General features: G+C 34.3%; 1 protein-coding gene across 5 annotated transcripts in view; it reads right to left on the reverse strand.

Moving 5' to 3' along the window:
• Positions 1 to 25,529, reverse strand: part of LOC143250989 (uncharacterized) — a 131,997-nt gene that overhangs the window by 101,015 nt on the left and 5,453 nt on the right. For 4 of the 5 annotated variants that reach the window (XM_076502254.1, XM_076502253.1, XM_076502251.1 and 1 more), the window contains one exon: positions 21,659 to 21,691. Coding sequence is in view for 2 of the 5 variants with exons in the window: in XM_076502253.1 (XP_076358368.1) it covers positions 21,659 to 21,691 (33 nt within the window). In the remaining 3 variants the exon portion in view is untranslated. Of the gene's footprint in view, positions 1 to 1,864; positions 2,104 to 21,658; positions 21,692 to 25,529 lie in introns of those variants that run through there. The other variant, XM_076502256.1, reaches the window with a different exon arrangement.

Genomic DNA, 25,529 nt, shown 5'->3' on the forward strand with positions numbered 1-25,529 from the left:
AATACACATACATCAGCAGAACCAACAACACCCCTACCACTACCATCTAAGAAAAACAAAGGGTTTATGGATCAAGTCACGAGCTACTTCGACTAGCTCAGTATCAAGGAGGATGCAGACTCATTAGCCTTCTGGCAACAGTATTAAGTCGCCCTTGTCCAGCTTGCCTACCAAATACCATACAACACAGGATTTATCTGTCCCAGTTTAGTGCTTGTTTTAATTGCTGGTAATGTCTTCAGACACGAGATACGTTCTCTAAGACATCGTGTTTAACGAACTGGGTTCATTCGATGCAACAGACAGATTACTAAAAGAAATAACTGTTCATCACTTTATTTATTTGAATAGTTCACTTCCGTATTCATTCTAATTATCACTGATTATTTTTTACAATAAATAAATATAAATAAATGAACTATGTGTGCAACTGTTTATTAATGTTTAGTATAATTTCAGTTACAACTGCAATTACTTCAGCATAATTGTAACTAATTATAATTAATAGTAACACCACTATCACAGTAATACTAACAAACAATACTGCCGTAATTGTAATTTCAACTGACTCCAGGTTTGATTATTGCAATAATATTAATAACAATACAAACAAACAATGCCGCTGTAAGTGTAATTTACATTGACTAAAGATTTGACCAGAGCAATAATATTAATAACAATACTAACAAACATTGCCACTTTAAGTGTAATTTACATTGACTAAAGATTTGACCAGAGCAATAATATTAATAACAATACTAACAAACAATGCCACTGTAAGTGTAATTTACATTGACTAAAGATTTGACCAGAGCAATAATATTAATAACAATACTAACAAACAATGCCACTGTAAGTGTAATTTACATTGACTAAAGATTTGACCAGAGCAATAATATTAATAACAATACTAACAAACAATGCCGCTGTAAGTGTAATTTACATTGACTAAAGATTTGACCAGAGCAATAATATTAATAACAATACTAACAAACAATGCCGCTGTAAGTGTAATTTACATTGACTAAAGATTTGACCAGAGCAATAATATTAATAACAATACTAACAAACAATGCCACTGTAAGTGTAATTTACATTGACTAAAGATTTGACCAGAGCAATAATATTAATAACAATACTAACAAACAATGCCGCTGTAAGTGTAATTTACATTGACTAAAGATTTGACCAGAGCAATAATATTAATAACAATACTAACAAACATTGCCACTTTAAGTGTAATTTACATTGACTAAAGATTTGACCAGAGCAATAATATTAATAACAATACTAACAAACAATGCCACTGTAAGTGTAATTTACATTGACTAAAGATTTGACCAGAGCAATAATATTAATAACAATACTAACAAACATTGCCACTTTAAGTGTAATTTACATTGACTAAAGATTTGACCAGAGCAATAATATTAATAACAATACTAACAAACAATGCCACTGTAAGTGTAATTTACATTGACTAAAGATTTGACCAGAGCAATAATATTAATAACAATACTAACAAACAATGCCGCTGTAAGTGTAATTTACATTGACTAAAGATTTGACCAGAGCAATAATATTAATAACAATACTAACAAACAATGCCGCTGTAAGTGTAATTTACATTGACTAAAGATTTGACCAGAGCAATAATATTAATAACAATACTAACAAACAATGCCGCTGTAAGTGTAATTTACATTGACTAAAGATTTGACCAGAGCAATAATATTAATAACAATACTAACAAACAATGCCTCTGTAAGTGTAATTTACATTGAGTCAGGTCTGGTCATTGCAGTAATATTTATCTACAACAGAACTTTCTTAAATTGAAAATAAAATGGAAACAAACATTTACCTGAAATGTACTTTTCGCGTTGACGCAACACAACCAAACAGTCATTTCTTGTGTTTATATCAGAGCTGTCTGGTGACGTCCCTAATCTTGAACTGCCGAAAAGATGAAAGGTTTGTTTGTTTGTTTTTGGAATTTCGCACAAAGCTACTCGAGGGCTATCTGTGCTAGCCGTCCCTAATTTAGCAGTGTAAGACAAGAGGGAAAGCAGCTAGTCATCATCACCCACCGCCAACTCTTGGGCTATCCTTTTACCAACGAATAGTGGGATTGACCATCACATTATAACGCCCCCACGGCTGAAAGGGCGAGCATGTTTGGAGCGATGGGGATGCGAACCCGCAACCCTCAGAATACGAGTCGCGCCTTAACACGCTTGGCCATGCCGGCAAGATGGAAGGCAATCAGTCAACAAAGAGTACCACACCACTCACCTTCCTACACCACTCTTACGCTAAGAGACTGTTATTCTTTTGATGCAACAACAGCTTAAAGGGGAGGGTGATATTTTGTGGTATTTTACGGATTCGAACCCAGCTCACCAGCTCTGAAATACAGAACTTGTATCTCTTCTTTAACACATTATCAGTCTTAACAAGCAGGAATGAGCATTTCGTTCTTTACAAATTAAACGACAAACAGACATCACTACCAACAAACTAGCATGTTCAAGATTAACTCGAGTTCAAGTTTTAAACCGGTTAATTATCAGTATTTTTTTTTATTCATAAGAAGAATATAATCTCAATATATTCACAAACAATTAATAAGAAGATAACCATGGTAACTGAAGAGTTTGTGTTTTTGGTTTTGAAACAATTGAAGTCTGTATGTTGCAAATAGTGATACCTAGCTATTCCTTCTCTTTTTGAAGATCATACTGGAGTAAACTTCTACATCAATTATAACGAACATTTGTTTCTTTGCTTCACGTCCATATATTTGTATGTTTTAATCTCGCGCAAAGCAATAGGTAGATTACTGCTGAATAGTGTCTTTTCAACAATGATTCAGTTCCAACGTATCTAAAATGCGTAGATCCTGGAAGGTTGCAGTGATAAACCACTAAAAGTTATATAGGAACAATATTTTCCTTGATTTCAACGATACATTAAAACATGGATAAGTTTAGTATCACTTTCAACTTCACAAACGCTAAGAAATTACAAAAACAAATGCTCCAAATAAGATCACGGATTGACCACAAAACAGATACATACAGGGTGGCCCGTAAGTCTCTACCCATCCATATGTTGTTATGTTATATTCATTTACGCATGTATTATAAATCTGTTTCTTTTTTTTTTTTCAGAGAAATGTGGCCGATGTAAGGAAAATGTCTCACAGAACATGGCGTCGCATAATATTATGCAGCGAGAATGAGGGACAGCACACAGATACACTGGATACATAAGATATATGTATGGGTAGGGACTTACGGACCACCCTGTAGATAATTCGATACTTTGTAGGAAAGCAATAGAAAGAAATTTTATTAGTCAAGAACGTAACATTAAGAAGTAGCGGATGAATTGCCCCTTAAGTGCAAGTTGTATATAGCAATTTGGATATTAATTTTACTGTTCATGTTCATATAACACCAGAAGTACAAAACACTTCCAGTGAAAAGCAATCCTCTCTATTCTTTAAGACTAAAACGAAATATCTGGTAACGAATGAGAACTGTACATTTCAAAGGGTTCATTTGATTCAAACAAAAAAGGAAAGAAAGCATCCGGGAAGTTTGCCAGACACGATATAAAGCTGTTATCATTTGATACCGGTTACAGTTGTCTTGAAAAATAACTGTGTGAATATGAGAACACAGGATCTGTAACGCGAAACATAATGCAAATCTTGAAGCAGCATATTTTACTTAACATTAATTTTAACTACATAACAATGAAAAATAAATTAATCAAACTTATCACTTCTTTGGTTTGGTTTGTTTTGAATTTCACGCAAAGCTACTCGAGGGTTATCTGCGCTAGCCGTTCCTAATTTAGCAGTGTAAGACTAGAGGGGAAAGCAGCTAGTCATCACCACCCACCGCCAACTCTTGGGCTACTATTTTACCAGTGAATAGTGGGATTTACCGTCACATTATAACGCCCCCACGGCTGAAAGGGCGAGCATGTTTGATGTAACGTGGATTCGAACCTGCGACCCTCAGATAACAAGATACAAGATACTCAGATAGTCGAGTGCTTTAACCACATGACCATGCCGGGCCTATTACTTCTTTAACGTGTAGTGATGTGCTTGTGTGTGCATAAGGTTTTCAGTATTATAATCAATTGAGACAAAACGCCATAAGATAATAAGTTGAATTGTGGAGGATACGAAAACTCATGTACCATATTCACACACGATGACCACCATGGGTCATTACCTTGCAAGTCTCGCAATTGTCAGTGCCTTTGTCGACGCACAATCAGAATTGAATTGAAAGAGAAAACAACAGCTATAGGCAACTGGAGGAAGATCTGTTAATTGTAAACTGAATGTTTCGAACATCATACAAAATATTCGTATCACTGCTTGTTATCGTGTTTCCCGAACTATGATGCGCCCCCCCCCAAGAGATTATTTTCACACTCTTGGGGGGGGGGCATGGATGCGAGCGATTGAGAGAGTCAACAGTGCGATAATGTAAAATTAATCGATTTCACACATTTGTATTAATAAAATATACGAGGTCTGTTTAAAAAAAATACGCGGACTGACGTCATAAAACAAAATGTACTTTATTTAGAAGTTACAGGTCTGGGACCCCTTCAAAGTACTCTCCTCCCCAACGCACACACTTATCCCAACGGTGTTTCCACTTGTTGAAACAGTCCTGGTACGCTTCTTTTGTAATGTCCTCCAGCTCCTTCGTCGCATTTGCCTTAATCTCGGGAATCGTCTCAAATCTTCTTCCTTTCAAGGGTCTTTTGAGTTTGGGGAACAAGAAAAAATTGCAAGGAGCAAGGTCAGGTGAGTAGGGGGGTGGGGAAGAACAGTGATCGAGTGTTTGGCCAAAAACTCGCGTGTTCTGAGGGCTGAATTTCGCAGCAACGCGGTGCATCTTCAATTTTTCGGTCAAAATCTCGTAACAAGATCCAACTGATATCCCACACTCTTCAGCAAGCTCCCTGACAGTCAGACGTCGATTTGCCCGCATCAGGGTGTTGATTTTGTCGACGTGTGGGTTGTCAGTTGACGTGAAATCCGCCAAACGAAAAAATCGCACTTCACTTAAAACCGCGTAGCTAATACACAAATGAAGATATCTGCAATCGGGAAATGGCGTCGTAATCAGCTGATCTGTGCAAACCTAGCGACACCAAGCGGATTCCCCTGGAACCAACTGGAGCCGCGCAATTCAAACAGTCCGCGTATTTTTTGAACAGCCCTCGTAGGTAATTAATAAAACACATAGAGTATTTTGATGTGATCAATGTGTTTAAACTTAACTCACTTAGTAAAAAAAAAAAACAGATCGTTGAGTTGAAAAGCATATTTATTATTGGTAGGCGTGGATAACAAGTTTGGGAAAGGCTGGCCTACAGTAAAATATTTAAATACACGAAACAGGTACAGTGGCCACATACCACAACGTGACGTAATAACCATCACTAATGTCAGTCTCATTTAGAAAACACAATTAGTTTATGTTTCACCACACAAATGGTATTATAATTTATTGACAGCACTATACCTAGTAACAAGATCAAAACGTGCTTTCTGCTGGGCTTCATATACTGTACCAGCAAATCCAATTTTACCTAACGAAAGATGGCACTAATTATATAATGTCTTGTTGTTATTAATATATATATTTTGTTTATTTATTTTTGAATTTCGCGCAAAGCTACTCGAAGACTATCTGCGCTAGCTGTCTCTAATTTAGCAGTGTAACACTAAAGAGAAGGCAACTAGTCATCACTACCCACCGCCAACTCTTGGGCTACTCTTTTACCAACGAATAGTGGGATTGACCATCACTACATAACGCCCTCACGGCTGAAAGGGCGAGTATGTTTGGTGCGACGGGGATTCGAAAGTCTGAAGGTGATGTCGCAAAAAAAAAAGTGCACTTGAAAACTAATTGGGAAAAAAAACGTTTATAAAACAATTTGAAGGAAATACCGGTTTATAACAAAAATTATAAATTTCAAAGGGATTAACGGATATAAGGATGAAGGAAGGAATCTTGTACTTCTGCAGATACTATGGAAATAAAATGATTCATATACTTTGCCTAACACAGGGGTAAAATGATAAAGGACGAAGGAAGTTTGAATAACAAAAACTGGTGGATTATCACGAAAAGGGGGGTAAGTGTTGTTGGAACCGAGTTTGTGGTGGATTTTAAAAATATCGATTGGTGATGAAGGCCATCTTTTGAAAAATGCTAGATAAAAACTAATTCAGCTATTTGTGAAACTTATGTACATGTCAGTGAGCATACAATTTAAAGAAAATCAAAAGTAACTTATCTCAATGAAACACCAATCATGGAAGATCACGACTCGCTGATGACGCAACCTGTACACTGTAGGCACATAGGTCCATTGTACAAACAACTACACATACCAGTAAAAATACCAAATGAAAAATGTAAGTATGGATATCAGTTTGAAGAACTCTAAACAATGTAACGAAGAGCTGTTGTGGTTTGAATAACTGGATGGAAGAGAATAACATATGATATACGGTTAGTCTAATTCGCTTGAACTTTAACATGGTTTTCGAATGAATAGAAAGGCATAAGGAAGCCGGGTAACACTATGTTAGAACTTTTTTACTTTTTCTTGTTCCTAGACAGAAAGTGTTATTTCCCAATTGCTTAGGCCTAAAGTAAATAGAAAAGGCCTATTTTTCTCTTCAAACTTTGCTTTTGTGACCTGGGAGCGTATAACGAAACCATGATGGGAGACTATATTTGGGGGCTGATATGTGGAAGTGATTTACATTACAGTCGCAAATCCCTAAATACAATTCACTTCTAATCATTTTTATATAACTTTAGCATAAATACACGTAAAGTTTGATTCACGTGTTGTTCTATTCAGACCTTATGTAAATGAAAATGTGCAAATTTGCCCGTTTTTACATAGAAAATAGGTTAATTTCTAAATTTCATTATCCAGGTCACAAAAGCAAAGTTTGAAGGGAATAATGGCCATTTTTTATACTTTTACAACATGCTGATAAATGGTTATTAATTTGATAAATTTGTTTAACCATCGTCAGAAAAGTGATTCAGTAATCTTACTTGCTATAAAGCTGATCTATTGTGTGAGTATATTGCTATCCATCGCCTAGAACTGGGTGGTTCGATTACTGTATATTTTTTGCATGATAACTGAATACTTTGACAGTGTACACGGGACATTCAGCTTTAGCATTTTCTTCTGATAAAAAGAGGTAAAACAAGATATTCAAATAGAGCGAGTTTCTACTTTTGATAGACTTTTTAAGAGCGAATTTAAAGACACGAGTATTCAATCAGTTTAGTAAGTCAGTTATCTTCCACAAAATAGGATATCCAATTAGTATCCAATGAAGTCGTCAGGGATTTAATAATAAAAGAAAGGATAACATTCTCTGTTTATTTAAAGTTAAGCATAAAGCAATATAATGGTCTAAATGCACATATATCGAAACCCGGTTTCTAGTGTTGTAAGGATAATAATCTAAAGTTATCCTATATACAATTTTTCTTCCTTTACGGATACCCTTAGCTAGTGATAACAAACAGGAAAACGAATATCTTATTCCTTTCACCACATGGCCCAGCATGGCCAGGTGAGTTAATGCACTCGACTCGTAATCCGAGGGTCGCGGGTTCCAATCCCCGTCACACCAAACATGCTCGCCCTTTAAACCGTGGGGGCGTTATAATGTCATGGTCAATCCCACTATTCATTGATAAGATAGTAGCCCACGAGTTGACGGTAGGTAGTGGTGACTAGCAGCCTTCCCTCTAATCTTACACTGCTAAATTAGGAACGGCTAGCGCAGATAGCCCTCGTGTAGCTTTGCGCAAAATTCAAAAAACAAGCAAACCATTCACCACTTGTCATTGGGTTATAACTGTTCTGGGAAATTCCACTTGTCATACGATGGACAATGACAAATTAAAAAAATATATATACAGGTTTCACCGTAGTAAGTATATGATCGATAGGAACACTATACGCATAAATAATGCATCGAAACTTTAATCAATATATTTTGTTTTCCACAAACATAGCCCAGTTCTTATCTAAACACACTAATACTGGGTCACTAAAAAGAAGACCAAATAAATCGATACAATTAGTCAACTGTGCACTTTAAAAAACAAAATGTTTCTGCACCAATATTCAAAAGTCAAACTAAAATGTGTTAAATACATAACTCTCTTTCTGCTCGGGATCCCACTTACACAGTATGTCAGTATATTTTCATACGTAAACAATGATAAGAAAAAAAGTCACGTTCAGACAGACAGATTATGAATCTGTGTAGCATGATATCGTACTCTGCGTCAAGAAAGATATTGCACAACACTGACACTTATAAATAGGATGATGACATAAACAGACTTCACAACAAGCAAAACAAAAACCAGTGCCTTGTTGATGTCTATCACTTGTTTATCCTTTACAATTAGAAAGTTGTTTGTGCATAACTGAAGTGTGAAATCGGAGAACTATTTGGTCAGAACTGCGCTGTTGACGTTACAAGTATCGAATTTCAGTATCTTTATCCATCACACAAAATAATTTGGGAAAACGTACGCCTGTCTCTCAAGGTTACACTTAGGCGAGCCGATTTTTTTTCATATGATCACCTAAAAGTATCCAGGGGCGTCGAGATGTAGGTCGGGCACGGGGGACAGCTATGTCCCCGGGACCCTTTTTGAAGTCTTCATAAATTCGTGGTACATTCATGGGCGTAAGAAATTTTTTTCTGGTGGGCGGAAGCCAAATATCTTGAGAATTTACATTTTTTGAGGCGAAGCGATTTCCCGCAGTACTGCAATATTTCCTGAATTATATTATGAAAATGAGAATGCATTATTCTTTGTCCCATACTTCCCCATACCCCAGCGCTGTAGCCCCCTGACCCCTCCCTCCGCCTCTCGTCAGGCCTGAAAGTACCTCCGACAAGGGTACAGTTATTCGCTCGGTAAAAAATGTATGTCCCCGAAAGTGCAGCAGATATTATAAAATGTTGTTTACAAGAAAGTATGTAAGCAAGTTTTCTAATATCAATTCCACATTACTTGGTCCGGCATGGCCAAGCGCGTTAAGGCGTGTGAGCGACTCGTTATATGAGGGTCGCGGGTTCGTATCCGCGTCGCGCCAAACATGCTCGCCCTCCCAGCCGTGGGGGCGTTATAATGTGACGGTCAATTCCACTATTCGTTGGTAAAAGAGTAGCCCAAGAGTTGGCGGTGGGTGGTGATGACTAGCTGCCTTCCCTCTAGTCTTACACTGCTAAATTAGGGACGGTTAGCACAGATAGCCCTCGAGTAGCTTTGTGCGAAATTCCAAAACAAACAAAACAAATCCATATTACTGAGTTCTAGATTGTGGCTTAAAATGTCCTAACTCTCAATATACATCTTGACAAATTTCGATAGGTTTCATTGTTTATATTAATAATATGCCATGGCTAACATATCTTACAGTGGCGAATGAGCTCTTTTAAGGAAATATATACGTTTTCCAACATAACTTATCGTTAAGAAAACTAATTAGTTTTATGACAACTGTGTAAACCTTACGAATGAGTAATTCTTCAATGAGTAAGACTTGTGAATGGGTGTTCAACCTCATCTAACATTTACTACAACGTTAGATGTTTACGTTGGGGCCACAAATACTGCTAAAAGCTTTAACTTAAAACAAAACAAAACCCAGAAAGCTTACATACCACATGCATTGATTCGAAGCAGCAAAAGCTAAGCCTAAACTCAAGTTTTTGTTGTTTTTATTTTCATATTGTGTAAAGTTTTCTTGGCACGTAAGAGTTGTTGAACTTTGACAACAAATATTTTAGTCTGGGTTTGGGCGTTTCTTATGAATGAGTTAATTTATATAAATAATATGTACTCACACGAATGTAAACAGTTACGTCTATTATAAAAAACTATGGCTGAATACAAGCTGTGTACGATTTCGATAGCCCGATCTTTTCCTGTTGTTGCAACATCCGATGAACAATCTTAATTTAAAAACGAAAATTTTAATTTGAACAAGACACAATATAGTGTACATACGAATTATTCACGATTTTCATTAATTTTCATGATACGCACAGCAGGCTACGTGAAAATCCTGCAGAAATTACGATGCACACATGAACCCTAGATTCTAACCTGATTGAGATTTATGTCGTGAATCCTATATGAAGACATAGGAATCCTGTACGAAATACTGGATAGCCATTCTTAGCATTAACGATAAAAAAAATGCAAAATACCACACAAAAACCTAGTGCCTCGAGTTAGATAAAAGCAAAAAAAAAAATGGTGCTCTGGCTAACAAATAAAACTGTTATACAATGGCGACTCTTAAGCTAGTCTTGTTTGATCTAATAGCAGGTTTTGAGGGTCGTTCTTACAGCACACTCATGTCTATAAAGCAGAACACGTTCTTGAGACCACGGAACACAACAACAATAAAAGAACTGGAATTCGAACTGCAGACATGCTAACCGCTTGCCACGCCCACATAAAAGAAAAAAAAAATTAAAAGCTAGAAAAATAAAGTTAGTTGTCACCAACTGCCAACAGAAATTCCTGCATCTTTTCTTCTTCAGAGGTAGACTTTCGTAACTCTAAACAGTTAAATATTATAAAAGTCACAACTGTTTTATTACTGTTACAGCTCTGATTCATCTGAAATCTGAAAGGTTCTTAGCTCATCCGTACGACACATTACAGCAGAGTAGATTAATTTGTTGGTTTTTAGTGATCTGTCACTCGTACATGCTTTATTTTTCGAAGAAAGCTAAGGACAGCTTTCTTTATTCTATTTTATAGAAATGAATAAGAAAAGGAGTGAAGTTAAAGATTTATCAGTGTTTTTATACATTCTAAAACAAACAACAACAAATAGTTTATTAGAGTGCTCCAACAGGTAAGGTATGAAGTGTTATGAAATATTGGCTAAATTAGTGTTAGCAGAAAAAATCAATTACATTAAAAACAAAATCAAGTCGTGTGACAATTCTAGTGAGTTGCTTTATTTTCAATGAAAAACGTATCAACAATGCGTTAAGATTTTTTTTTAAATCTAAGATTTTAAATTTATAGCACGAGGGAGAGTTTGTTTTTTTGTTTCGAATTTCGCGCAAAGCTACACAAGAGCTATCTGCGCTAGCCGTCCCTAATTTAGCAGTGTAAGACTAGAGGAAAGGCAGCTAGACATCACCACTCACCGCTAACTCTTGGGCTACTCTTTTACCAACGAATAGTGGGACAGACCGTCACATTATAACGCTTCCACAGCTGAAAGAGCGAGCATGATTGGTGTGATGGGGAGTCGAGTGCCTTAACCACCTGGCCATGCCAGGCCTATTAAGTGTTAATGTTCTCGTTTGGAAACTTAAATGTTCTACATATGCCAGTTAAGTTGTAGACGAAATTCCGCTAGAAGTTCGAAATGTCGTCGACAACTGACAGGCAGATGCGGCCCATGATATTTTCCAATCCAGTGTACTCTACCTAACACTCTTAATGTCATTATTATTAATATTAATAACATGTGTCCAAGATTTTATTTCACCCACTGTTTTGCCCTTGCGGCGTCATTAGGCTGAAAAAGCTTAAGGACCAAAAGTTGGAAGAGATTATATGTTTGAATCATTATATGAATAGTATATAGACCCGGCATGGCCAGGTGGGTTATAATGTGACGGTCAATCCCACTATTCGTTTGTAAAAGATTAGCCCAAGAGTTGGCGGTGGATTATGATGACTAGCTGCTTTCCTCTAGTCTTACACTGCTAAATTAAGGATGGCTAGCACATTATCTAGTATCTTTGCGCGAAATTAGAAAAAAAAGAATAGTAATATCTTTCTCTGTCTAATTTTATCACCAATGTTTCTAACTCCCTCCTGTATATTCTACGAATTATGTTAGTACGCTTAACTAGTAAGAACTTGTTTATTAAATACTATATGAAAACAAAACATGTAACGAAGCTGAGATTAGTGATGTCGAGAAACCCACTTGTTGAGAAATTTATATGCAAAAACGGCTCGTTTGGGTTGGGAAAATATCTATGTAAAATATTTTCTCAACCCAAACGAGCCGTTTTTGCATATAAAGAAGCTGAGATTAGTTTAATAATTTTCATTTTTTACTCAATATGTGAACGAAAGAGAGGGTTATTTAATTATTAAAACCTTAACAATATATCACGCGTTATATACAACACCTAACAACACTGACTTCATGTTCACAACTTAAATTACACCCCCTTTAGAATAAAGGAAGTGAAAAATCGTAGAGCAGTGTTGTTTTAGTTGTCCCAGACCCTGCTTTAGCCTCCCCTCGAAGTTTCGGAGAAGGTAATTATTTCTAGTTTTGTTTACTTGAATTAAACATTCCAAAGACACCCCTTCCAATTTCCTGGTTACAGCAGCACTGGTCCTGGTTGTTAAATAGGTGTCTGGATCTGGTTGATCGGATAACGATAATGCTTTCAATATTCACCGTTTTAAAACTTGTTAAAGGCCAAGTTATTGGTTAATGACACACACATATTACACCCTTACTAAATGGCGAAGTGTGTGTGTGTGATTTAACCTGTGATTACAGGTAGTGCACTTTTAAAACTACTTGGAAGAATAATTTATGATGATTCTCCTGATTACATTATTTTTATTTCTCCTCTGTACTATCAATAGACTGATAAAGGTTCGTATATTTCTTTGTTTTTCTTCAGTTTCTGCATGATTAGAATGAACCATATTTTACCTCTCAGCTGACATGCGAAGAAAAACAAACAAACAGTCCTCTATTACTTGCAGACGCCACGTTAAAGAAAGATTAAAGTGACAGGTATCAAAATCCTGTGGAACCGTTTCACTAGTAAATCCTGAAGTAGTTTGTTGAGTGTGCGCAGAACGAGGCCAGACGAACAAATCGATCGGTCTCGCCAAGCTGGAAGCATACACGCAGATCACGTTTTAGAATCTATATGACGTCGCCTTTTTGTCTTTCCCACGTAAGTCAAGTCGCATTGGCCAGCCTGCTTTCACGTGTATTTTACCGCTCTTCTCCTTTCGCAAACAATCCACGTGGTTACAACACTATCAATCTAGTTATTGTAGCCAATCGACCGCCTAGCTCGAATTTAAAGTCTCGTCTTTTTTTTTTTTTTTTAACAATTTTAATATATGATCCAGTTTTATTTGTTTATTAAAATCGACTGCGCTTTTTGAAGTTCCCTAGTAACAGGTTTTGCGAAAATTTCTATAAAACTGTTCGTAGTTTTTATTATTATTATACCAATAGGCTTAGTGGTAAATCAAAAGCACCTGCCTTCGTTTAATACGACAGCTTACACAAGAATCTGCTTCTACTTTCATATTCCACAACACTTCTAGGCAACATCATAACACAAGACTTCCAATTCAAATGCGATAAGTATGTATGCTGGCCAATTTTCTTAGTATCTTTACTTTTCAGATTGGTTTCACTACATAATAGAACATATTGCGGTACATTTTAAAAAGAAAAAAGCCATAAAACCATACAGCAATACAAATACAGAATATAGTAATACAATAAAGTTAATCCTGAGTATTCGTATAACCAATAAGTGCATATGGTTAAAAGCTATTCACAATACTTTTTTTTCATAATATTGTTAAATAATTGAATCGCTATTGTATTATTTAAGTGGTAGCATTTCTCAAGATATTGGTTAAAAATCATAGATAAAAATGATTAATGCGTTATATTTTTCTTTTGTAAACAAACACTAATTCTTGATATGGGATTACAAATGTTTAATATCACTTGTCACAATCTACTCTTGAGCGAATACCTCTGCTCAAGGAGGGATTTCTCATTTACTAAACTTGGTTTCAAGGCGAGGGGAATTTGTGTTATGAAGACGTTCAAATTTCGTAGAAAGATATCGCTTTCACCAAATTTGGGCTCCAAGCAGAGAGAAATCCACATGCTATCAGGATGGCCAACGAGGGAATCGCACTTACCAAATTCACGTAACTAGAAAAATATGTATGCCAGTGCTATCAAAATGTCCTACGAGAATGCTGTTTGCCTAGTTCAAGCTCTGTACGAGAGAAAATCTGTGTACTCTGAAAATGACAACATTCCGCAACGAGTGAATCATATTTACCAAAGTCGAGCTCTATACAATTGAAAACTTGTGTGCCAACAATACGTTCTGTAAGAATATATCGCGCTTACAAAATTCCGAGTTCTAGACGAGGGTAGATCCAGTCGCTACGAGGATTTTCTACGATGAAATCGTGTTTACGAAATTCTAGATATAGACCAGAAGAAATCTGTTATTATTCAGATATCCTTCAAGAATATCGCATTTATCAAACTCGAAGACTATATGGGGGGGATGTGCTATCCAGATGTTTGGAAACGGTGTGTGTTTTTTCTACTTTTTTCGCGCAAAGCCACACAATACACAATAGGCTATCTGTGCTCCACCCATTAGGAGAAACTGAACTCCAGATTTTAGCGTTGTAAGTTTGAAAACTTATTGTTGATCTATCAAACGACTTAAGTCAGGTTGCATGCCTAAATCGTTTCTCTCACAAACTAAAAGTGCTTTTCATTTTCTTATGTCTTTCAGTGACAAGAGATTAACGATTTGAATAATATGCATTTCAGTTGAACTTCGCGACTGTTATTTGTCTTATAAAAGTGACCGCCACTTCCTGGTTGGCGGCAGGGTCTTCGAGCGCTGCACCAACAGATTTTGTTTGTTAGGTTTTCCCCAAACGAAATAGCTATCAGAGTAATCCATGAAATATTGAAGACCTAACACAGTTTGTATGTTTGTTTTAGAATTTCGCGCAAAGCTATACGAGGGTGGGTGGGTTGATTTGGCGTTTTATGGCGCAAAGCAACTTGTCTATCTACGCCGCTACACGAGTGCTATCTGTGCTACTCGCCCTAATTTAGCAGTGCAAGACAAGAGGGAAGGCAGCTAGTCATCACGACCCACCGCCAACTCTTGGGCTACACTTTTACCAAAAAATAGTGGGATTGACCGTAACGATATAACGCTCACATGGCTGAAAGGGCGAGCATGTTTGGTGCGATGGGGATTCAAACCCGCGACCCTCAGATTATGATTCGAGTGCAGTGTTAGGGTAAATATATATATATAATGATAAAATATGCTAAATACGATGGAAACTTTGATATTTAAGTTTTAAGTTACATGTATTAATATTATATAGTTAAAAAATTCAGGCAATTCAAAACGTTGTAATATATCAAAATTTTTACTCAAAATTAGACAGGTGGTTGTGCAACAAGCGTCTCGACGTGGTTCAACTGCCGCACTTCATTGGTGGGCAGTTACAGGCACTTGCCACAAAAGCTACAAACTGCTCCGTGGTTTCCCCAATAATTCCCAAACCATCCGTGACCCCATAATTCATGTCACAAAGTTTGAAGCGAATAATGGCCATTTTCTGTAGTTTTACAACATAAGCAATTAAGAAATAAAATATATTATCCAGGAACAAAATTTGTGTCACATAGTGTTATTTATGACTAACCTAATTTTCCTCAGCTGGCTGAACCTATTGCAGTATCATTGGGATTACAGCCAAAAATACCGTTAAGAGTTTAGAGCGATGCTAGCTAACTGTTGGAACAATGAATTCTGTACTATATAAGAATGTCATAAAAGTATATTTAACTAAACGTACTTGCGCAAAGTCCCCAAATTTCATTAATAAATAAAACTAAAATTACAACAAATATTTTTATTTCTTATTTTTGAAGTTTAAATGTCATGCTGTGTTGTAGTCTACAAAGTGCTTAATTCTTCTCGTGATTCTTGGCATGCGCACGTTTTACTGATGTCAAGACAGTATAAATTCAATGTCAGACGCTCCTAATGTAGCGTCATTTCAGTGTCTACTGGCTGATTAACAGACAGAACACTATTGTATCGTGGTGTGAGTCCTTAAAAGAGGTGTTCCTTCTAGGTAGCCTTTGGCTTTCTTTCCGGGAAGTAAGCTGTATTAATTAATTAACACAAGAAACAGAAAGTGTTTCCACTTCCTGTTTTCAGGTTAATTATATATTCTAAATCTTCCATGTAACATTTATATTAAATGATGATGTCTTAAAAGTGAGTTTAATAGCATGTGATGATTATAAAAGAAGAAAGAAACGGCGGAGGAGGCGACTGCTGCGCAAACCAACGTGTGATATACATATGTATATTCAGAATTATATATATATAGTATCTTAATTTGTTATGAATTTCGCACAAATCCAGCCGTTCCTAGCTGAGCAATAGAAGGCCAGAGATCAACTGGTTGGTTACTCACCAACGAACAGTGGGATGGACCATAACTTATAATGCCTCCACGCGTGAAAAAGCAAGCCTGTTCAGTGGGAGTCCAGCGCTCTAACCACTTGATGCCATAAACTTGGTATTGTACTCATTGCACTTTTCTAACATACCAGTGGCTTGAATAATTCGCTTTCGTTTTATTCGAAAAGAATAAAATTTCTTAGTTAACTATAACAAGTAAAAAACGACTGTAATACATTCAAAACTTATCGTAATTCACTGATTAATAAATAGATGGCGCAAATGAAATGTCTTATATAACCGTTTTTTTTCTTCTTCAAAAATAAAATTTTTATATTGTAAGTCAAGTTTGAAGTTATGTGTTTTGGTTAATATAAAGAATCCACTAAATTTTGTGAATACTACAAAATATGAATAGCTAAGAAAAATTAATTTACTTATATCGTATAGTAGAAAGTCTCACCTCTAAAGGAGACAATGAGAAGTGTAAACAACGAAAAGCCGTTAATACAAAGAACCAATTGTAAATGATTTGGGGAAGGAACAGATCATTGTATCAGTATAGGCCTAACGTTTCTCTTGTGTACGTGACGTACGTGTGTCGCTTGTTGTTGAAAATTTTAATGTTTTGTAATTGGCATTATTACTGAAACTTTGTACTAGTTCATAGAAATGTAACAGACCTTTAAAACGTTAAAATGAATATTTACTGTTAGAGGTGTGCCTGCTTCTATTACACAACATTAACAGTTATTACCTGAACTTGGAATACTGACCCATTAGTGTATTCTCTCTGGTCTTAAAGCCTACCTAGAAAAACTTTGATTTTTATTCCTTTTTCTTTTAATGAATTTTGTTTATTTAACACTCGAGAAATCACACTTAGAAATGAAACAATAATGTTAATAAATTAATCTTTAGTTAAGACCTTACAGATCACTCACTTTATGACACAGCAGTATCTACAAGATGAACACACACAATTCTATTTTTTTTAGTGTTAAAAGTGAAATACTAGAGATGAGACAGGTGAATGACCCACAATAACATGTATAGATTTGGAGTTAAAAATACTACTACTACTATTGACAAAACAATCTGAGTTGAATTAAGCTTTTAGGAGGAAAAGTCCTTTCCAGAATTTAAAAAAAACAACAACTTACTTCCCACACATGAAACTAAGGTTAAGCATTTACATTTCCAAGTAACAAAAACAATTTTTGTAGTTTCTGTTGTGGCTTGTAGAACAGTACCATAAAGTAGTTATTCACAAAACCAACAGATCAGAATTACTTCAATAATATATGAAGCACAACTGAATTCACTTGTTGGCCAAGAGTTACATCCAGTGCCAACTTGTTCTTCAGTTACTCAGACAATTTTGTACGTTACACCCTAACAACTATTTAAATTTTAAACACAACTTGGTAATTCTTGGGAGTTTTAACAGCATATTTCAACAGAATTGGATACAACATTTTATTACCAACATAACTATATTACTGGAATGTTAAATATGTTGTTAGAAAGATATTCAAAAGTGAAAACTCATTCTGCTTGGTAAAGGTAAAAACAAAATAGTTTTGTTTTTTGTAAAAATAATTACAAACATTTCAGTTTGGATTAATATTTCATGACCTCATTTTGAATACACTTTTAGAGTCATTAATATAAATGCAACTAGACTACTAAGGTACAACTGCAGTCATGAACTAGTCAACACAAGACTGATTTGTTCACTTTGTAATCTGATGAAAGTGGATTTGCTTTACAAATAAGCTATGTGATATTAATATCTAACTTCAACCTCAGCTAGTTTCTACAACATTCAACAGCTTGTTGAACATGTCAGTTTAAAAGTGAACAATGTGAACAAACTAATTAATTTTCTATACAGCATGTACACCATGGAAATATCCAATGTTGTTGTGCCATATTATAAGCAGCAAAAGAGTTTAAAACATTCTTTAAGTTTCAGGTACTCTTAGTATTAAGTTTTTTTTTCTGATTGTCAATTATAATGCACTTTCAATGCACACACTGAGTGCAAGTAACATTTCACTCACTTGTTGTGAAAACTTAGAAAATGTCAAACAACAGATATGATATTATTTTGTCATAAATAAATAAAGCTAACAAAGTAAGACAGGAAAAACATCTGCCCAATAAGCATCTCTCCAACAAAACCACATGTACACGGTTAAATAACCTCCCTACATGAATCACCCTTAAAATTGCACAAGTGTCTTGCCACAACATATATAATAATGAGCACATGTAACTGATTTCATTTTACATATGTACCAAAAATACAAATACCTCAAAGGACAAGAGATAAACTAGAACTGCATCAGTATTACTTTCCCTCACTCTGTAATTATTAACTAGTTTCACCACCTCAAATATAGTACACGTACCGATAATAATATAAAACAAGACATAACCAAACAAGTGTAGGTAACAATGACTAAGAACAAAATAAGGTATTGCAAAGTCAGAGATTATGAAATCAAACGAGCAAAGGTAGTCAAGGAAATCAACTTATAGCTAAGCCTAATCAAGACAATAAACATGTTTTGTCAGTTGCTTGCTTACCTTCAAAATTGTTTGTAATGTTTTAGAACCAAAAGTAATATTATGCAGGTTTCTCTTTCTCACTAGGTGCATACATGCTTTATCTAGATATATGTAAAAATTGTAGTCAAGAAGTTTTACTTTCACTTTAAGAATGAAACTGTTTGATTATTATAAACTCTGTGCTTTAAATATTGACAGTATATTTGTGATACTCAGAAACAAATCTTACTAAATTTGATTAATTATGAAAGTGGTCTCAAAATGTATATTAAATCTCTAACATTTTGCACCTTATTAAAGTATCTTAGATGATTCATCTGATGACACATTATAACTTTCCAATTTATCTTTCATATTATATGCAGACAGAGCTGGATCAGGCTCTTGACAATGAGGGCAAAAAAGATAAAGTAAGGACCTCTATATACAGGTGTATATAAATTACAGATTTATAAATACATGTAGTGACTGCATGTTGAACATTCAAAATTACATGTAGAAAAGTAACAGGACAAAACATTTAGTCATATACAATATATTTACAAAGAATAAACTATAGTTGAATCTGGATTTTTATACACAGTAACTTGAAATTGGTCTATTCATGGGAAAAATCGGAGAATGGAAATTATAAACATCAATAACTGTCATTCACCACTACAAAAGTTTCTTATGACGTTTTGTGGGAAAGGACAAGCTGTAACTTAGTGACATTGTTTATTAGTCTGGTTCTTAATATGGATATAGCAATGTTATGCAGTCACATGTAAGCTATCGTAGCAAGTTCTGAAATACAACTATCAAACTTATATTTATTAAGTGTGCAACAGACAGTACTGTAAATTAAATAAGCTACAAAACTTTTAAACACCATGAAAGACATCTTACTGAATAAATTCAGGTGATAATCTGTAAAGAAACACATACCATAATTTTAAGAAGAGGGAAACGTAAGATACTTTACACTGATTCAGATTTACAAATTTTTCTTGACACTTATGCCTAACAAGAATACTAAGGTCACCAGCTCAAAGATAGGTTATCTGACAATATGAAATGCAATTCATGAGTTTTTTTGTTTTGTTTTGTTTTTTTAATAGGACATTCATCTAGAAACTAAAGTCAGTTAATAATAGGCAGAGACTTCTAAGAATTTTACAATTTCTTTTCAGGGACATTGTGCTCCTGTATTAACAGTGAAAACTGAAAACTATGTTTTTTTGGCTCAAGGAAAGATAAAATCTTTACTAAAACATTTTCAGCCAACTAGTTTTGATAACAAAGTCACTAATCCTAACACTTACTGAACCAACTAACTGAAAACATTTCCAGTAAAAAAAATTATTGATTATGTCAGAAAAATTGTTTTCACTCTTAACACTTCTAACATTTATTGAGGCACTTAGAAGCATCAGTCTACAGGGTGGTGCATAAGTTCCTACCCATCCATATGTTATTATAAACAACGTTATAATACTAATGATGAGTTGAAGGCAGCTGTTACTGCAGCATTTGGAACAATAACCCCTGTGATGTTGAGGAAAATGTCTCACAGAACATGGTGTTGCATAATATTATGCATCAAGAATGAGGGACAGCACACAGATACACAGGATACATAAGATATAGGATGGGTAGGGACTTACAGGCCACCCTGTATACTGTTTGATTAATCATGATAAGTAGGAATTAATTAAAAAGGTCATCAAGACAATCGTACAATATTAATCAATGCAATTAAACTTGTTAGTATATAATAAACATGTATCCATAAGCTGACTATCAAGATATTTATATGAAAGTGAAGTAGAATATTATTCACTAATGAACAATAGACTGAAAAAAAAATGTTTTCAGTATAATTAAAGGCTATACTTAATAACCAAAACTTCCACAATACATTTATCTAAAGAGTTAATCAATCATAAGAGCAGTGAGAGGAAGATTATCTGGGTATTTACAGATTGAGTTAAATCACTCAATGATAAACAAACATTAGTAAGAACATTTCCAGGATTTGCATAACATTTTTTGAGGAAGATGGGCAGTTTCATAATAAACATGAAGTTAGGAAAGATCATTACAGCAAACATAATTATCTTAATGAGTTTAATAGGAATACAAAATGTTTATCTAGACACTTAATTATTACAAGTAAACAATAATTGAAATAGGAAGTTCAGTCGATCATACAAAGGACATTTATCTAGACAACATAATCTGTTGATAACAAACACGAAATGTACTATGAAGCTTACTAATATGTAAGATTATTACAACCAGTTCTAGTGGTAATATGCAAATATTTATAGGTCATGAATATATAACTAGGTCTCTGTGTTTAATAATAATAAACATAAATTTTCATTGTATACAAATAGCCACTACATTACCAAGTTGATTTTACTGAATGTCATATCTTGAGAGAATGTGATTATTAGCTTTAGGCTTATAAAATCTATCAGTTCATAAGCAACAAATAATGACAAATTTATCACAGTTCATTATTCCATTTGAAAGCCAATAATATTGTATGGAATAATTGCTGTTGGTACTAAGATCTATAACCATGCAAATTTATTATTATTTCTTTTAATATTAATTTCATAATAAGAACTGACTTTGTCTAATTAAATTGTCTGATACAAAATAATAAACAATAATATTCAGAACAGTACTTACCACTTGCAAATACTGTTTCATACACAAGTATAGCTGGAAAAAAAAAATTAACATGCCACAAATTATCATCAGACATTTTTATCAAAACCACGTGTATTCAAATCACCCAAAACCTTAAAAATTAACTCTTAGCTGCAAACAACTTTCCAAATATCACTCATGTCTCAGGTATTTTGGTATAAGCAAGAACATTAACTTAGCTACAATTTATTCACGTATGTTAACAGACAATAAGAAAAGTACTTAGCATTATTTTGTTTAGGCATTTGAAAGTCACTGGTGCAAACAATTAGCAATATACATGAGGAAATATTACTGTAATACAGTACTATGCTTGCCTTCTATTCTCTATCGACATTGTAGGTCAGAGTGTAGAAATTAGATTCCGGCATGTAAAAATTATTAAAAAAAAAAAAAATTTTCACCAAAATGACATTGTTAATTCTACAGAATTCAAAGACTGGTCTGTACATCACTGAATACTTACCTGATAATGTCTTCAACTTATTGTTCAGCTTTAATTTAACCAAAGATGGCTGAAGAAAATAAAATTTTCTTTCTTACTTTGAAAAAAAGTTGCAGAAAAAATGAAAGTGGGAAAACATTTTGTTTTAACTCCATAAAACTTCTAAGATTGGTGAGTTTTTTAAAAAATATTCCATCTTGTACTAATCTGGCAGGTATTTGGGGACAACTTGATTAATTAACTATCCAGGATGGTCAAGGATTTGGCATTTCTCCCTATCTCTGCCATTGGTTAAAAGGCAAACCAAGAGCAACAACAACAAAAAAACACACACACACACACACACATACTTGAGCTAAAGAACTTATATCTTAATTTTTGCTGATGACATTATGTACTAGTCACTTTGGTATGTCATCTAATAATCAAAACTGAAGCACACAAAGTGTAATTGATCCAAGATGGGAAATTTACAATATGTCATGAAATGCTTCAAACTCAGTTACAATAATTCTGATTTAATTATCACTAGGATCTCTCATGTCTTAAGTGAAGTGTGCCAGATTTCTGAAGATTCAATAAACTAAATCAAATTGGTGATGGAACCACAAAAGAGGAATCTATATTAAATTTAATATTAGTATTCTATGTGAATACAACAAACAGAATTGTGGTTGGTGAGTATTTAAGTACTAATGACCATTTCATACCAGATGTGGGATTTTACTACATGAGAACTGAAGAAGAGTACCATAATTCCATACTTCAGGAAAGTCAATTTTGATGGAAAAAGACATGATCTGACTTCTGTAAATCAAACTAAAATTTGGGATAGGATCTTGAGAACAGATGTGGGAAGCATTTAGGAATACATTGTTATGTTTCCAGAACATGTAATTCCATACAGGAAAAAAAAATCAATGGAGCAGAATAAGCAAGTATGGTTTAGTAAAGGTTTAAGAGATCATATTTTGGATTAACATAATAAATTCAAGAAATTTAAACTTAGGACTTGGAGGACTGAAGGGAGTCTAGAGAGCTGGTTAAAAAGGGAGTTAAAAGGGCAAAAGTGTCCATGAAAGAGGGTTGGCTGACAGAGCAAAATTAAACAATAAGAAATTATTTAGGTACATGATCTAAGCAAAATGTTAGGATAGGAATAGGGCCTGTTGAAACTTATAGTGGAGTGCCAATCTAGAAAGATTATGATAGTAAACATCTTAAATTATGTTTTCTTTTCTGTTTTTATGAAGGAAAATACAAGTATTATGCCTCAAACTGAGAACTTAATGTATGGGAAAAATATTGATGTAAAACATATTTTAAAATCTGAAACTGTAAGAGAAAAGTTGGAAACCCTACAAATGGAAAAACCCCTAGAGTTTTAAAATAAATTACAAATTTTATTTGTGAACCTCTAGGTAATATTTGTTTGTATGTCATTGGTTAGTGGAAGAGTATTAGAAGATTAGAATTGGTTAATGTCAGTCCAATATTTAAAGGAGGTGATAAACATTGTCCAAGTAATTATAGATCAGCTAGTCTTATTTCAGTTGTTTGAAAGGTTTTGAAGTGTGATAAAAGATGCATTGCAGAATCACTTAAAGCACTTTGATATAGTGTCAAAGAGCCAACATTGTTTCACTTAGGGAAAGTCCTGTCTAAACTTGTTTTGTCTGGAAAGGAGAAGGGACAGAGGGGATTTGAGTGAAGTTTAAGATTATTAAGGGTATTAGTAATATAGATCCATCACACTTTTTGGTGTTTAGCAGTGAAAACAATAAGACAAAGGGTCATAAATTTAAATTGTGCCAGTGTAGGAGTCATCTGCAGTTTAGACAGTATTAGTTTTCAAACAGGGTGGATGGCTTTTGGAATGAGCTGCCTTCAAGGATGTTGGAGACAGAAAATTTAACTGAGTTCAAGAAAAGATTGGGTGAAAACATGAGTAATAAGGGGTGGTTATAATTGAGAGTTGTAAGGGATGTCCTTAATGGCCTAATAAACTCCATTAAAATATTATGAAAGTATTTAATAATAAGTTTAATAATAAGAGAGAAAGAAAAACTAATCGAACATTTGGCCCAAAGCCTTGGAAACAACAACTAAAAAATAATAACTATGTTCACAGTTAGCACGTCATAAGGAGCTAAGAAGACAGTGAAACAAGATGCAGAACTGTCTGATATAACAAAAGAACGTGATTGAAAAAACTAAAGAAGAACTGAACATAATATGAATAGAATAGTGTTGGAAAACCAACCCATCTGAAGGTTATCTTATAAACAACTAAATAAATTCATGACTACCAACCCTGAGTTACAGGGTTTAATTACAGGATTTAATGACTTATAGAAGCAAAGGTTTCAAGATGAATGGAATACAAGGAGCTGGTGAGTAGTCAATTAACGAGTTGCAGCCTAAGACTTAGAAAAAGTGCAGTATATTACCAAAAATGATCCAACCAAATATTTCAACCAAGAAGGCTTAAAAAACATGCTACTGATGGACAGAAACATTATAATGAATGAAAAGACTTGTGATAAATAAAAATTATTTGAAAATGATGTTGAAAGAAAAAGTGGTGATGAACCTAAAACAGTCCAAAACAAATGTAACACAAAAAACAACAACATAAAGTAAGATTATTCCATATCTGTAGCAATACAACAACTACCCAAGCATGCAGACACACGAATATCACATAAGCCTTTTGGTCTTCCAATTATAGAGAAATAGAAATGTCTTCTTTTCATAGCTATAAACATGATCTTCATTTAAATTTTTTTTTTTTGTTCTAGGTGTTACTGCCAATAAATACCTATCTACAATGAACATTTCAAACAAAATCTTCAAGATCTATAATTACATCTATGGATCAAACAGGTTACTAGATATATTTATCATACACTTTATTATAAATTGTGTTTCATATATGTTTTTCACTGGACAATCTCTGTTAGAAAACACTTTAGTTTATACATACAATTAAAACCATTGAAAATTACATCTATTAAATAAAGCTAAAACTTGACAAAAAAAAACAACAAAGAACCTGACACATGTGAAACTTAAACTTTAACAAATGTTACTCCTTTTTAAAGGGTACGGTAAGAATTACTCTGGAAATCTTAATTCTGTTAGTTTCCATTTTACAATGGGAAAAATTCCAGAAAGTCTAATAAAAAGAAATACTGCTTGGTAAGAAATATGACATCATAAATGAAGAAAAGCATGGATTCACTACAAGTAGTTTCTCTCATCACTAATATGTGGTCTTGTTTATTCTTTTGAGTATGTTTCCCTTTATGTGGTTGATGGAAAGTAAGCGGACTTGTTATACTTAGTTTTTCTAGAGGCTTTTGATAAAGTGCCACACATAATATTTGGTAAAAACATCATACT

Source organism: Tachypleus tridentatus, chromosome 5 (assembly GCF_004210375.1).
Source record: "Tachypleus tridentatus isolate NWPU-2018 chromosome 5, ASM421037v1, whole genome shotgun sequence".
NCBI lineage: Eukaryota > Metazoa > Arthropoda > Merostomata > Xiphosura > Limulidae > Tachypleus > Tachypleus tridentatus.